This window comes from Heterodontus francisci, chromosome 23 (genome assembly GCF_036365525.1).
Source record: "Heterodontus francisci isolate sHetFra1 chromosome 23, sHetFra1.hap1, whole genome shotgun sequence".
In the NCBI taxonomy this organism is placed as follows: Eukaryota; Metazoa; Chordata; class Chondrichthyes; order Heterodontiformes; family Heterodontidae; genus Heterodontus; species Heterodontus francisci.
In genome coordinates, this window is record NC_090393.1 from 62,242,430 (window position 1) to 62,257,848 (window position 15,419).

Here is a 15,419-nt window from a genome sequence, read left to right on the forward strand (position 1 = left end):
GGCAATGAAGGTCTAGAAATAAATTCTACTTGGTTGACATTATTGGAATAAATGTACAAAACAAAGTAACTGCTACAGGCCTGGCAACCAAAGGAAGGGAACAAAATAGAAGCTATGCTCTCTAGGTGGTATGATAGGACCAAAACTAATGCTATGCTCCCTAATTGGTTACACAGGCAGCAACTAAAGCAAGTATTAGCATACAAGAGACTAAGGCACAAATTGGAATTTTATACTGAGCAGTGCGAGTCCATGCCCTTTGACATTGACCTTAGCACACTGATGTAGACTCGATGAACTGACTGACTTTTGTCCGACTTTTTCATACGTTCATATGTAATGTTGCATCAAAACAAGAGTTTCTGCAGTTTGGCCCGCATAAAAGGCTTTAAATATTCTGCAAAAGTCATTTGATCACTCTCAATTGTTTTATCAAAATGCTTGTCTAAAGATCTTGCTTGCCATATCATTTGAAGAATAAAGGATACTCAAACAGTTTGCTAATTATCTTTTCGATGTCCTGATATTAAGTGGTGTCTATGTGCCCTGTACTGTGTAAAGAAGTCTCACCTAGATTTGATTCTTGTTGCTGTTGCAATGTTGTTTCCACTGTCTCCAGTCAGATTTTCTTCATAGTCTGCACTTGTACATTTAAGGGGTAATTATGAGTCTGTTTTTGACAGCGTGTATCAGATTTTCTGGGCAAGGCATCCATCAGTCGTGCAGACTTGAAACCTTGATTCCCTCTCTTTCCAAGTTTTGTTTTAAAAGTTTTAAGTTAAAAAGCTGTGTAACACCACACTAAGAATATTGTTACAGATTAAATACTGTTTCACATGTTTGTTCTGTATGCTCTCCATGCACACCTTTGCTGACAGATGTGAGATGCCTAAGGTGTTTACTTTAAAATGTGATAGTTCATAATAAATCTGTCGGGTCAAGGTCTTTTTGGAAGCAATTCCTGCACCAGGAGTAAATCTGCCAGGGTCTCACCTGCATCCATGGTGTTTAACATCTGAGTATTATTTGAGTCCCTGCTAGCACCTCTCAAAGCTCTGTTAGTAAAGAGTCTGGTCACTCTGATTCAGGCATCCTTGCTCAATCATATTTGACATGAAGCAAGTTGGTTTATTCTTTGGTTACAGTCCTGGCCATTGTTACATGTAGATAAAGTTTGCTAGAGATTATTAGATTGCTGCATTGCACTACCACCTTCTGCAAAGGTAACGGTGTTTTAATCTTTTCTTTTGTCTGTGTATGTCAAATGCCAGCGTGTAGCTGCAGCTTGCAGAAAGTAGCACTACATACGGACTGGCTCATTATTGCACCATTGGGGCCTCAGGAGTTCCTTATCAAGAGCATTCAAGTAGATCCTGTTCTTCAGGAACCTTTGAGAAATTGCAGGTGCAACCAAAGTATAATTGTAATTATAGTCACCTACTTTTGGCCTTCTCTAGAAATGGTCTCCCAACGATAGCTCTAGCGTCTCATTTTGGAGGGTGGTGTTCCCTCTCTAAATGGGCTAAGAGTCTCAGCACAATGTTATGTGTTGGCTAGTTCTTTAAATACCAGGTACAAATATCTTCATAGAGCCCTCACAACACAACCTGGATTTAATGTTTTCCACACTGATCATGAGCATCATTCTTTGCTAAGAGAACACTGCCTCTGCTGGAATTCTGTAGAGTGTTGAGCTGTTCTCTTGATGCAGTACTTATTTTTGCTGAGAGGCTATGTTCCGTGGTATAGCAGAATGACCACTGCTAGGATTCTTGGGTGTACTTGTATAGACCTGTCTAATTTGTTTGTTGTATGGAGTACCTCATTCTCATGTTATCTCTAAGAATAAGATTTTTCTGATCCTGTTAGGGCTATACACTTAGCTGCTTGAATTTCATTCTTGCTCTGCTGTAGCCTGTCCTTGTAACTTTTTACTGTGCACCTGCCTATGGTTGAAATGAATAACAGTTGTCATATAAGACAAGTAATTGCATTTCCCACTAAAGTACTGCCACAGGTTAATTTATTCCTGGAAGCCATTAGCCACAAATGAGATTTGTGTAGGCTCCAGGAAGTCAGTCTGTGGTGCTTTGTGTGTGTGGTGTTGGATTGTTCAGTGTTTCACTGTCCTATGTTTGCAGCATATTTCCATATGAGTAAAAACATCTACCAGGATGCTAAATGCATACCAGGAAAGTCCTGGTTGTTTAATACAAGTTTACTTATTTAGCCTTTAATATCAAGCAAATGAGTCTAAGTTTGAGATGTTGATCTTTGGGCCCTCCCCCCAAAAATGAGATGGGATTTCCATTGCTGAATTTTCTGATAACCTCAGGAAGTTTCACAGCATAGCACAATCCAACACCCCCTACACACAAACACAGTCCACTCCAACACCCCCTACACACAAACACAGTCCAATCCAATATTCCCTACACACAAACACAGTCCAATCCAACACCCCCTACACACAAACACAGTCCAATCCAATATTCCCTACACACAAACACAGTCCAATCCAATATTCCCTACACACAAACACAGTCCAATCCAACACCCCCTACACACAAACACAGTCCAATCCAACACCCCTTACACACAAACACAGTCCAATCCAATATTCCCTACACACAAACACAGTCCAATCCAACACCCCCTACACACAAACACAGTCCAATCCAATATTCCCTACACACAAACACAGTCCAATCCAACACCCCTTACACACAAACACAGTCCAATCCAATATTCCCTACACACAAGCGCAGCCTAACCAACACCCCCTACATACAGACACAGTCCAATCCAACACCCCCCCATGTACATATGGAACACAGCAACAACCCCTCCCAACACACAACACAACACGATCCAACACCTCCCACACATACAGAGCACACTCATACCAACACCCTACACACAGCACAGCATAATGTATTACCCCACAGACACAGAAAGCTCGGAACAGCACAGTCCAACACCGCCCCTATGCGTGCGCACACACACAGCAGTCAAACACTTCAAACTCCTCCCCCTGCCATGCACACACACAGCACAGTCCAACACTCCCCTCACACATGCACACAGAGCTCAACACACCACACACACTGTCTTATATGACAACTGATATTCATCTCAGTCACAGGCAGGTGCACAGTAAAAAGTTACCAGGAATGTCTCCAGCAGAGCAAGAATGAAATTCCAGTAGCTAAATGTAGCAGTACAAAACAGAACCAGAAAATCCTCAGATAGGTCGAAGTACTTGATGCATCAAAACAAGTAAATTAGGTTTGCTTTTGAAAAGCAGTTATTGGTGATATTCAAGCCAGTGGTTTTCAAACTTTTTTGGTAGAAGGATCTCTTATCAAATGGATTAGTAATCATTCTTCCCCCTCCCCCACCCACCCACACCCCCTCAAAATTTTAATACTATAAACTACTTGCAAAAATGTGAAGTTCATCAGTGTCCTGCCAAGGGGACTTGCATGAAGTTTTGCCAGGGCTTTCCGATATGGTGAACATTGATGTGATCTGCAATGCGAAAATTTTGAACTTCCCTTCAGCTGAAAGATAACCCTACAGGTTCAGCAACATGCCTATTGAATATGTCACTTCATTACATCTCCCTGCTCGTGATGGATTGGGATTAGGCTCGATGACTCCTGTTGGGAATACTGGCACTGTATCAGGTGTAACTCTTTGGTGCCCACCTACTCATTTCAAAGCTGCTGAGTGTTTCAGGGTATTTTTCTTCAGCCTTTGCTGTTTACCAGCCTGTCTGCGCTGGTATATTGCTAACAGGCTGCTGCTGTGCTCAGTGTACAAAGCTCAGCTTGATCATTACTCCAGGTTCCTGGACAAGGTTGACGTGGCAGCTTCTTACCCTCCCCAAGCCACAGCCCTGTGAATCCATTCCAGGTATTCCTGGGCCCTCTCCTCTCTTGGCATTCTCAGTAAGTTTGAGACCTTGTTAATCTTGCTACTTGTCCATTTCCAGAGCTGTCTCAGCCCGAGTGCCCTCCCAGCGATTGCTTACCAGTGTCTTGATGGGTAAATGCACTGGTCCCTGGGCCTGCCATTTAACTTCCCAGTGTGAGAGCTCACTGCTACACCCCCCAAGCGGACAAAGGAAATCAGAATAGCGGCCAAAAGGGCGCACCGACCCTGCCGTCGTAGCAGCGGATCCCATTGACGTTTCAGAGACCCCCTAGAAAGTCACTGTAGATCCCAGTTTGAGAACCAATGATTTAGGCAAACGTCGCAATCAAATGCTCACAGCAAATGCCCTATTGTGCTGTTTGGGGAAGCTAATTAGCCTTGGGAGCACTTTTTGCTCTTCTACAAATTGTGCCACGGAATATTTTATGTCCACCTGTAAAGACAAATAAGCCTTGGTTTAACATCTCGTGGAAGACAATGCTTGCTACATTGCAACGTTCCCTCAGTACTGAGCAGATTGTCAACCAAGATTATGAATTCAAGTTCTGGAGTGGGTATTGAAATAAGTGGCTGGATACTTTTTTAAAAAACGTGCTTAAAAATGTTACGATCAAGGCTGGAGGAGTGCACTGTCTTTCTCTAGTTCTGCTTCTCCGTGGGTCACAACATATAATTGGGATCTTGCTGCGGGATAACCCACAGCCAACGAAGTGCAATTGTAAGTGGGGTAATAATAATTGAAAAAGGGAAAAAGAAAAACGCCAGGATTCTTTTACATTAGAGTAAAGCTTACACTACCGGAAGGCTACTTTTGATGCAAGTGTGTTTATGCAGCAGTCTGGAATAGATTATTGTTCTTTAAAGAATCTTGTCCATTGGTGAGCTGTTATGAGTGGCAGAGCACGTGAAGGTACATATTCGATCAAAAGCTAGAAGCCCTGAAATTCAGGGACTAGTGGCCAGACAGCTGATGATTGAAGTGAAAGAGTTAGAGGGGCGAGTGGAATTGGAAGAAGACACGGTAACACTGACACAGATTCAGTTAGACATGAAGAGGTTCAAGCTAGAAGTTCAGGACAGAGAAAGGGAGTGAGGAAAAGAAAGGAGAAAAGAAGAGAGAGGAAAGAGAAAAAGAGAGAGCATTTCAAAGAAAGCAAGCAGAGTGGCAAGAGAAAGAGAGGAAAAGGAGAGAGAAAGGGAATACCAGATTAGAAGGCTGGAACTAGGAAAAAAAAAGGATGCCCTTGACCCTGATGAGAGTTCTGGTCGGAAAGATCTGACTCCAACCCAGGACCCACTGGAGAGCTACTTAAATTTGTGCAAGCCTCCCAAAGTTTGAGGAAAGGCGTATAACAGCATTTTTCATTTCTTTTGAAAAGATAGCTAAACAGATGAGGTGGCTACAAGAAAACTGGACACTGCTCATGCAAAGTGGGTTGATTGGCAGAACTCATAAAGTTAATGCTATGCTTTCTGAGGATTATGAGATGGCAAAAAAGGCTATTCGCGCTGCTTGTGAGTTGGTCCCTGAAGCTTACAGGCAGAAATTTTGGAACCTCCGGAAGCAGCCTGAGCAAACTTATATAGAAGTCCAGAGGGTAAAGCAAATTAACTTTGATCATTGGATGCGGGCACTAAAGATAGAGGCCATGTATGAGACCCATAGGGAAACAATTCTCCTGGAAGAATTTAAAAATTCACTCCCTCCATTGGTAAGAACCCACATAGAGAAGCAGAAGGTTTCAACAGCCAGACAGACAGCTGAGATCGCTGATGATTACGAGCTTGTCCACAAGCCCAAACCCTTTTTCCATTACCCCCACAACCATGAGAAGGATAGAAGGTGTGGGGGTGAAAGGAAGGCAAGTAGCCAGGGCCAGGAAGGGATAGCTGGGAATGCCCGGAATCTCTTCCTTAGGTCAGAAAGGAGGGTACTGAGGGTGGAAGTGAGTTCTGAAAGCCGAAGTGTTTCCATTGCCACAAGGTGGGACACGGTCGTGCAGAATGCTGGAATTTGCGGGGTAAACCCATGGGACTTATTGGGGTACACAAGGCCAATGCAGTGAAAGGGGCCCTGACCGAGAGTATGACAGATCAGGCTGTAGCTCTGACTGCAGCTGTAAGGCCAAGTACAAAAACTGCTGAGTACGGGGAAGGTGAACAAGATACCTGAGAGCTATAGGGAATTCTTGTCAAAATAAAAAGTAACTCCTTATCCCTCAAGTGAGGCAGGTAAACCTATAGTTATACTTAGGGATACAGGAGCAATCCAAACTTTTACTGAGGAAAGGCATGATTTTTCCACAGAGAGCGCATTGAATGCTAATGTTTTAGTGAATGGTATCGGCGGGGAGTATATACCCGTACCTTTGTATCGGGTGCAGCTGGAGTCTGGAATGGTAACTGTAGGAGTTGTCCATAGTTTGCCTGTAGATGGAGTTTACCTACTCCTGGAGAACGATTTGGCTGGAGCGAAGGTAGTAGCTTCTCCAGTAGTCATGGGAAAACCAAGTGAAGTCAAGGAATAGAACAGTTGCAGTAAAAAGTTCCAGGAACTTTTCCTTCATGTGTCGTGACCTGAGCAATGGCTAAACAAGTTCCATTGCCGGAGGTCAAATTGGCACCACGGACAGATATTTGGCTATCTGAAACTTTCTTTGGGACTTTGGATAATCCGAAGGAAATGTTCAGTAAGTGTTCTCTGATCAAGGCTCAGCAAGCCAATTCAGAGTTAAATAAAGTGGCACAATTGGCTCTAATGGAAGCTGAAGCAAAGGGAGATCCGGAAGGCTAAGATACTAAAAATGGGATTCTGATGAAGTGGAGACCTCCTCACAGACCTGCGGATGAAGAATGGACGGTTGTTCACCAGATAGTGGTCCGCCCAAGTATCACTGGGAAATATTAAGGGTAGCACACGAAATTCCTATGGCGGGACATGTAGGGATCTGGAAGATCCAATCATGTATAAGTCGGCATTTTTACTGGCCAGGTCTGTACAAGGACGTGGTGCAGTTTTGTAAAACGTGCCATACGTGCCAGATTATGGGAAAACCGCAATCTGTCATAAAACCGGCACGTCTAGTTCCCATACCTGTTTTTTGGGGAACCATTTAGTAGGGTGTTGGTAGACTATAGGACCTTTACCGAAAACAAAAGTGGGACATAAATATATACTCACTATCATGGATATGGCTACTCAGTTCCAGAGGCCATTCCCTTGAGAACAATTTCTGCTAAGGTAGCGGTAGAGAAGATAACCCAGTTCTTTACTAGATATGGATTACCGATAGAGATCCAGTCAGATCAAGGTTCAAATTTTATGTCTAAAATTTTTCAAGAAGTTGTGAGTAATCTGGGTATAACACAATTAAAGTCTTCAGCCTACCACCCACAGATACAAGGGGCTTTAGAATGGTACCATCAGACCTTCATGATACTGTCATGAATATCCCCATGATTGTGACAAAGGGCTGGAATTTCTTTTGTTTGCCACTAGGGATTCACCTAATGAGTCTACTGGTTTTAGTCCTTTTGAATTAGTTTGTGGGTATGAGATAAGAGGTCCTCTAAAAGAAAAGTTTTAGAACAGAGGGGCGAATCTTCCATGTTAGATTATGTATCCGTGTTCCAGGATTGGCTCACGAGGCCCTGCAAAGTGGCTCAGGAACACCTAAAAGCTTCCTAAACAACCAGGAAGAAATGGGCAGACAAGCATGCCAAGACCTGAACATTTCAACCAGGGGATGATGCTGCCTTTACAGGGTGAGCCGCTGAAAGCACAGCTCAGTATACCATATAGAGTAGTCAAAAGGACTGGTAAAGAAAATTATTTGATTGACACCCCAGATCGCCACAAAAAGAATCGTCTGTGCACATCAATATGTTGAAACAATATCACCACCGGGAGGAGGCTAAGCAAGCACAGGTGTGTCAGATAGGGACAGTGAAAGACGAAAAGGATAGTCAAAATGAGACTGAAGGAGGCTTCGACAATTCCCAAATTGAACCTCCTACTATCCGGTTAGCTAACATTGAATTGTTAGGGAGATTAGACATATGCTTTCATATCTACATATAGAACTATGAGAAAACCTAACAAAGCTGCTCATGGCATTTAAAGGAGTTTGTAGGGACATACCTTAGACATACATGATGTGGATGTAAGAGAATCCTCTCCTATGAAACAGCATCCTTATGCTTAAGTCCAGATAAACAGGCCCAGGTGAAAGCAGAAATCCAATACATGTTGGAAAACTGCCTCATTTGAACCCAATCAAAGCAGCTGGAGTTCTCCACTCGTGTTAGTTCATAAGCCTGACGGTTCAACTAGATTTTGCATTGACTACAGAAAGGTGAATGCGATAACAAAGGCAGGCTCCTACCCAATTTCTCATTTGGAAGACTGTATTGACAGATTGGACAGTGCTACATTTCTTACCAAAATAGATTTGTTAAAAGGATACTGACAGGCTCCTTTAACATCCTGAACTGAAGAAATATCAGCCTTTGTCACACCAGATGGTCTTTTCCAATGCCGAGTGATAGCATTTGGGCTAAAAAGTGCCCCAGCAACTTTCCAGAGACTAAAGAACCAAATGGTAGCCAGTGTTCCTAGTTGTGTGGTTTACCTTGATGATGTGTCGGTATACAGTGGCACTTGGAAGGACCACTTGGAACAACTAAAAGCTCTGTTTTGGTGATAACCCTTGCCAAGGTGAATTTGCAAAAGCATGAGTAACCTACTTAGGGCATATAGTAGGGCAAGGACAAGGTTTGCCAAGAACAGCAAAAGTACAAGCATTGGTGGAGTTCCCTGCGCCTAAGACTAAAGGAGAAATCATGAGGTTTTTGGGGATGTGTGGTTTCTACTGCAAGTTTGTACCAAATTTCAGCACCATAATTTCTCTACTGATGGATTTGCTACAAAAAAAGAAAGCTAAGGAGTATGGTCAGGAAGTGCCAAGCATCTTTTGAAAGGCTGAAAGTAATTTTGATCAATGACCCAGTGTTGGCTGCCCCAAATTTCACTAAACCCTTCAAGGTAGCAATTGATGCTGTGACCTGGGAGTAGGTGCAGTCCTGTTACAAGACGATGAATCGGGCATGGAAAGGTCAGAGGGATACTTTTCCAAAAAAAGCTAAATTGTCACCAAAAGCGATACTCTACAGTGGAAAAAGAAATCCTGGGCTTACTAATCCCTCTTAAACATTTTGAAGTATATGTCTTCCACAGCTACAGAAAGGCACTGGTATATACTGATCACAATCCCCTAGCTTTTGTGGCAAAATTTAAAAACCAGAATGCCAGACTATTTCAATGGAGTTTACTGTTGCAGCTCTATCACTTGAATTGCAGGAAGAAACAATTTAATTGCTGATGCTTTGTCTAGAATTTAACTTTGCTTTGAGTTATTCTGAATACAAAGATGGTACAGGGCAGAACTGTATTAGTTACAGGTAAAGAGTGAATGAGAAATGAGTCTGTTTTAATTTTTTTAATCTGTTTTTTGTCCACACTTTATAATGAATCGCATTTAAAAGGACATTTCATTCCTGCAAGGGTGGAAGTGCTTCCATTATCAATGGGGAGGCGGTGGCGTAGTGGTAATGTCACTTGGACTAGTGATTCAGAGACCCAGGCTACTGCTCTGGAGACATGGGTTCAAATCTCACCACGGCAGTTCGTGAAATTTCAATTCAGTTATTCTGGGAATTCAAAAAAAAACTCGTCTAATTTTGACCAGGAAACCATTGTCGATTGTTGTAAAAACCAATGCTCTTTAGGGAAAGAAATCTGCTCTCCTTATCTGGTCTGGCCTACATGTGACTCCAGACCCACAGCAATGTGGTTGACTCTTTAAAAAATGCCCTCTGAAATGGCCTAGCAAGCCACGCAATTCAAGGGCAGTTAAGGATGGGCAATAAATGCTGGTCTAGCCTGCGACATTCACATCCCACAAATGTGCCTGGTCTACTGATTAAAGGCTGATTTGGCAATCTGCTGGGATGTCCAAAATGACTTTCCCCCAATATTTCCTACCTGTCCCAGTGTGGAAATACCTGCTTGCTATTCATGGTAAACTGAGAGAGAGAAACATCTTGTGGCTTTGGATAGGTTAGGGTAGTGTAGGCAAAATCTTTGAATCATTTAAGCAGTAGCTGGATGATGACCGAATAGAGATCTTTACAATTATGACATGATTTGATAGGGTAGCTGTACAGAAGATGTGGGTGCAATGGGCCTGTAGGCTATCTTTGGATGGATGAGCCTGAAAAAGCATAATGGCCTCTTGTCCAAATCTGTCTAGTGGTCTTCTTGCTGTTACGGAGGACTTCATTTGAGTTCAGATATACTGCAGCAGCATCATCCGCCTGTAACAGCCTGTTTTTGGGTTCTGATTTGAGACTCGGTGTAAGGAAGGAGACTGTGAGAATTGTCTGAAATATCAAAGCTGCATCCTTGTTAATTATTGCATAGAATTTACAGCACAGAAACAGGCCATTCGATCCAGTTGGTCTGTGCTAGTGTTTATACTCCGCATGAGCATCTAATCCTATCAACATAAACTGTCTCCCTCATGTACTTATCTAGCTTCCCTTGAAATCCATCTGCTATTCACCTTAACTACTACTCGTGATTGGTTGGCATCCTTCCATCTACGAAAGATGATGGACTCTGTTACGACCAGGTGCGAAAGGTGTCTAGGGGTCTTTGGCTGTCTTTACCTGGTCTTATTGTAACAGGGTTTAATTTTAGACACCCTGTTATTTTGAGCTCCCCTTTTTGTGAATTCTTGTTCAGTTTCCAATTATAAGGCAAAAAAATGAGCACACACAGGCTTTCTGTGGTTTAAAGAAGAAACATGATATTAAGCAGAGGAAAAAATAAGTGGAACAGTTTGAGGCAATATCTTGTTACTGTTTCTCGAGCTCGCTGTAGTCTTTGATTGAAGATATGGTCTTGTGTTTCATTGGGGCCCAGTAGTCTTCTTAAAAGCCTTGTCATGTAGCTAACCTTTCTGGGTTTCACGTGTTTTCACAAGATTCAATTTCATGGGAAGAGATGGAAACAGGCAGACAGGAGAGGAGATGTTCTCAGTCCATGAACACACGGCGTTCTGCTCTAATCCTTTGTTGGAAGTTCAAATTCAAAAACTCCAGCCAGCTAGTCATGTGACTAAAACTGGTTTGACCACTTCTGTGTATTGAGGAAGCAACTGCTGGGTCCCCATTGTTTCAACATTCTCTGATACTATGTAAATGCCCTTCCAGTCAGGGCTTGCAATTTTAAAGTTTTTGTTCATGTGGCAAAATACTGTGCGCCTCAATCTTGGCAGGTGGGGTGGGTGGGTGTTGCCTGACAACACGCAGCGAACAATCCATTTCAGTGGGTTGTCTTCTCTTGGTGCACCTTTGTTGATGGCTGTGAAGGCCAATCCTTGAGAGGCAGGTTCTGCCACTAGTGCTGCACGTGAGGCTGCCAAGTGAGTTGTTGTTTTCAATGTCGGCACCTATTGCCTTGCTCATGTAGCAACTGGTCATGTGGTAGTGTACACCAGTCCACAGGATGTGTCGCCATTTCCCTGTTGTGCCAGCTAGTGGCTCCCAAGTGCAATAGTCAACATTTAGGGCCTTCATATCACACTTGCAAGCATCCTTGAAGCGGAGCTTTGGGCGCCCCACTGGTCGTCTGGCCCTGGCTCCCTCACCTTACGGAAGGTCCTTGGGTATGTGACCATCTTCCATCCTGCGGAGGTGACCGATCCACCGAAGCCGTCTCTGTCTGATTAGTGCCAACACACTTCAGAGTTCTGCCTTTGAGAGGACTGCCACATTTGTGATTTTGTCCTCCCAGGATATACCCATAATGCACCACAGACAGCGAAGGTGAAAATTATTGAGCTGCTTTTACTGGTAGTTCTAACCTCTCTCTGGGTTAAGAAGTTTCTCTTAAATTCCTTATTGGATTTATTAGTGACCATCTTAAGTTTATGATCTCTAGTTTTGAATTCCCCCACAACTGGAAACATCTCTACGTCTACCTTATCAAATCCCCTTCTTCATTTTAAAGACCTCTATGGCAGTGGTTCTCAAACTGGGGTCCGTGAAATAATGTGAATTGTGAGGTAGGAGCAGAGTGCAGCCGCCACATGCAGTGTAGAGCAACTGGCTGTCTCTCTTGGGAGCGGATCATGCAAGGATAGACACTGTTACGCAGCGAGAAGCAGGCACGCCCATCTCACTGGTATCTGTAAGTAAATAGCTGTTTTTTTAAGCATTATTGAAATATTCTTTACATACAACACTTGCATATGAGTATTGTAAAATATTATAATTTAGGAGTTCTGTGATTACTCTACCATTTGAAAAGGGATGCTTCAACCAAAAAGGTTTGAGAACCACTGCTCTATTAGGCCACCTCTCAGCCTTCCCTTTTCTAGAGAAAAGAGCCCCAGTATGTTCAGCCATTCCTTGATAGTTGTGACCTCTCAGTTCTGGTGGTATTCTCGTAAATCTTTTCTGCACCTTCTTCAGTGCCTTTTTGTAATATGGGGACCAGAACTGCACAGAGTATTTTAAGTGTGGTCTAACCAAGGTTCTATACAAATTTAACATAACTCCTCTGCTTTTCAATTCCTTCCCTCTGGAAATGAAATTGAGTGATTGCATTTTTTATGACTTTGTTAACCTGCAATGTTAATTTTAATGATTTTTGTATCTGTACCCCTAGATTTCATTGTTCCTCTATGCCATGTTGGTGCTTAGGCTCCGATATTTAAGGGGAGTGAGTGAGAATATGGCACAGAGATAGGAGGCATTTTAAGCAGTGTAGATGGAAGCATAAAATTACACAGAGATATTGATAGATTAAATGGGCTGAAATTTAGACTTTGGCGGCAGGCAAAAACAGTGGTCGCCCGCCCGTGATATTAAGCCCGGCAGCTTATTTAAATAGCCGGGGCGGGCCACTCCTCCCGTGATGTGGAGGGGCAGACTGTCCGTCCCCGGCAATGGCGTCAGCTGCCTGTGCGCAGGTGCTATCGCCATTTTTAAAAGGTTTCGAGCCCTAACGTTCAATTTAAATTTTTAAAGAGACATTGAATGAAAAAAATAAAAAGATATGTTTTGCCCCTCTCCCAACCCCAATAACCATACAATTAATTACTTGCCCTCTCCCCCCCTCAAAACACTCGCCTTGCCCACTCAACCTTCCCCCTCCCCCACCCAAAGTGCATAAACTTTAAACTATAACCCTTCTCACCATCCCCTGCACCAATGATATTATTTTGACCCTGCTCCCCCCCCACACTGAGAAACCTACCTCCTCCCCCCCTCACCACCAGTGTTCCGCCTCGGTCCCCTGGACAGGGATCCGAAGGCGTGGGAGTGCCAGCCAGCGGCACAAAGATCGCACCGGTACAGACAGCGGGAATGTAAATATAATTAATTTAATGATTTTAAATATTTAAATAGTGGTTCCGTTGCCAAGCGGCAGGGGGGCCGCCACAAGGCCTTGGGGCTACCCGCAATATTGGGCCGGGCCCTCCTGGCGTTGGGGTGCGTGGCGACCCTCTCCCAGAGGCATTTTCTGCCCCCCACCCCCCCGCCACGACCCCTGACATTGGGAGGTCTGTAAAATTCAACTCACTTTGGACCTAAAGGATAGAACACAGTACTTTCTAAATGGGGAACAGCTAGAAATAGTGTAGCTCCACAAAGACTTTGGGGTTTAGGTGCATAGATCATTAAAATCTCATGAACAGGTGCAGAAAATAATCAAAGAGGCTGATGGAATGCTGGTCTTTATCTCTAGAGGACCAAAATACAAGGGGGTAGATGTCATGCTTCAGCTGTACAAAGTACTAGACCAGTCTCTCCAGAGTGTGTCACTTGGACACCCCCAAATCCACTGCGGTGAATCTGCTTGGGTGGAGGGTATACCCAATATAGACTGGTGGGGCCGAATGGCTTGTTTCCATGTTGTAACTTCTGTGTAGTTCTATAACAATGTACTATAGGGTAGGATCATTTGGTTATATACTCTACTATAACCCACTGAAATATACCTGTACTGGGCTAGCCCAGCTTTTCTGAAATGCTACATAGTATGGAACAAATAAGGCTGCCTTTTTCTGCGTAGATTCTTCCCCAAATGTTTGCAATGTGGTAATTTTGTGTAACATTTTGAAATCATGGATTCTGCATATCTGGTTTATTTTAATTCTCTAATTTAAAACCTGAATGCTGAATGGATCAAACTTTGTTTTCCTCTAGGGAATCTGGCGTATTCCTGTGGATGAAATTGACCGTCCTGGCAGCTTTGCCTCACATATGAACCGTTCGATTGTTATCTTACTTGATGTTCTATCACAGCTGAAGGACCATAATACACTGCTGAGAGTATCTTCCATGCTTCAAAGGACACCTGACCAGGGAAAGTAAGTGTGCACGTTTAGAGCTTTTGAATCAATAGCTGCTTGTAACCTTGGGGTCTTGTAACTGACTTTGATTTCAGAAACACTTAATAATCCAGCACCTTGAACCCAGATGCTTCTCATTCTGTACCGCACTTTGACCCTTTTTAGAATAGTGGGAGACCTCTTATTCATCCTGCAATGAGTTGTGTTCTGTGATGTGCAGGAGAATTGAATGGATTGCAACGCTTAGTAATCTTTTCAGACATCAATATATGGACTATGTTAAGAAAATGATTGCTGTTGACCTTTGTTTTTTGTGAATGAATTTGTTCAATATGATTGTTAACCACAGTGCCATCAGGACATGTCTGCAGCATCTAACTAGTCATGTAGCTTGTTTCAGTGTAGAAAATGGAATACTACAGGAACTTGAGAAGAACATTGAACGGGTAAAAGCTCAATTTACGAACAGGAAATACACAGATGATGATCTCTGTGACTGTTGGTAAGGTGTGTTTTCTTCAAGTAGGTCTCACTACAGCTTGAGATCTGGATAGTGGAGTGGGAAAAGTGTCACAAGCTCTAGACTAGTATCAAGATGAGCCAGTGTTGTTGCAATAAAGCTGATGTGGATATTAGGGCCATATAGAGGTATCATCAAGTGGCAATTTTGTTTGCTTTTTCCAAGTGCAAATTAACTCAGTTTGCATTAGCTTTCCCTATATGGATAGGAACATGAGCAGGCCATTCTGACACTTGAGTCAGTTCCACTGTTCCGTCAGCTCATACCTCAACTGCAGGAACATGCCCATTTTGAGAAAGGCCTTTGTATAGTGAGCATTTCATTATGTTGGCATTCCTCTGAGAAATATGAATCAATGCCCAGTTATTATGTGAGGAATGTTATACATACAGATATCAGCATCATTTCTTTTCTCAGATTAATGAAACAAATATGAATATGAAAAGCCCATTTTCTAAAAATGGGGTGAGAAGCCATATAGAGAGGACAAGTTCAAATATTCCCTTGTTATTGCCTCATACAGATGATATGAATAA

At 43.0% G+C, this 15,419-nt stretch overlaps 1 protein-coding gene across 4 annotated transcripts in view; it reads left to right on the forward strand.

Annotated features, from left to right (window-relative positions):
- cabin1 (calcineurin binding protein 1) overlaps positions 1 to 15,419 on the forward strand; it is a 678,888-nt gene that overhangs the window by 431,331 nt on the left and 232,138 nt on the right. For all 4 annotated transcript variants that reach the window (XM_068055415.1, XM_068055418.1, XM_068055416.1 and 1 more), the window contains one exon: positions 14,218 to 14,381. In XM_068055415.1, the coding sequence (XP_067911516.1) occupies positions 14,218 to 14,381 (164 nt within the window). The remainder of the gene's footprint in view (positions 1 to 14,217; positions 14,382 to 15,419) is intronic.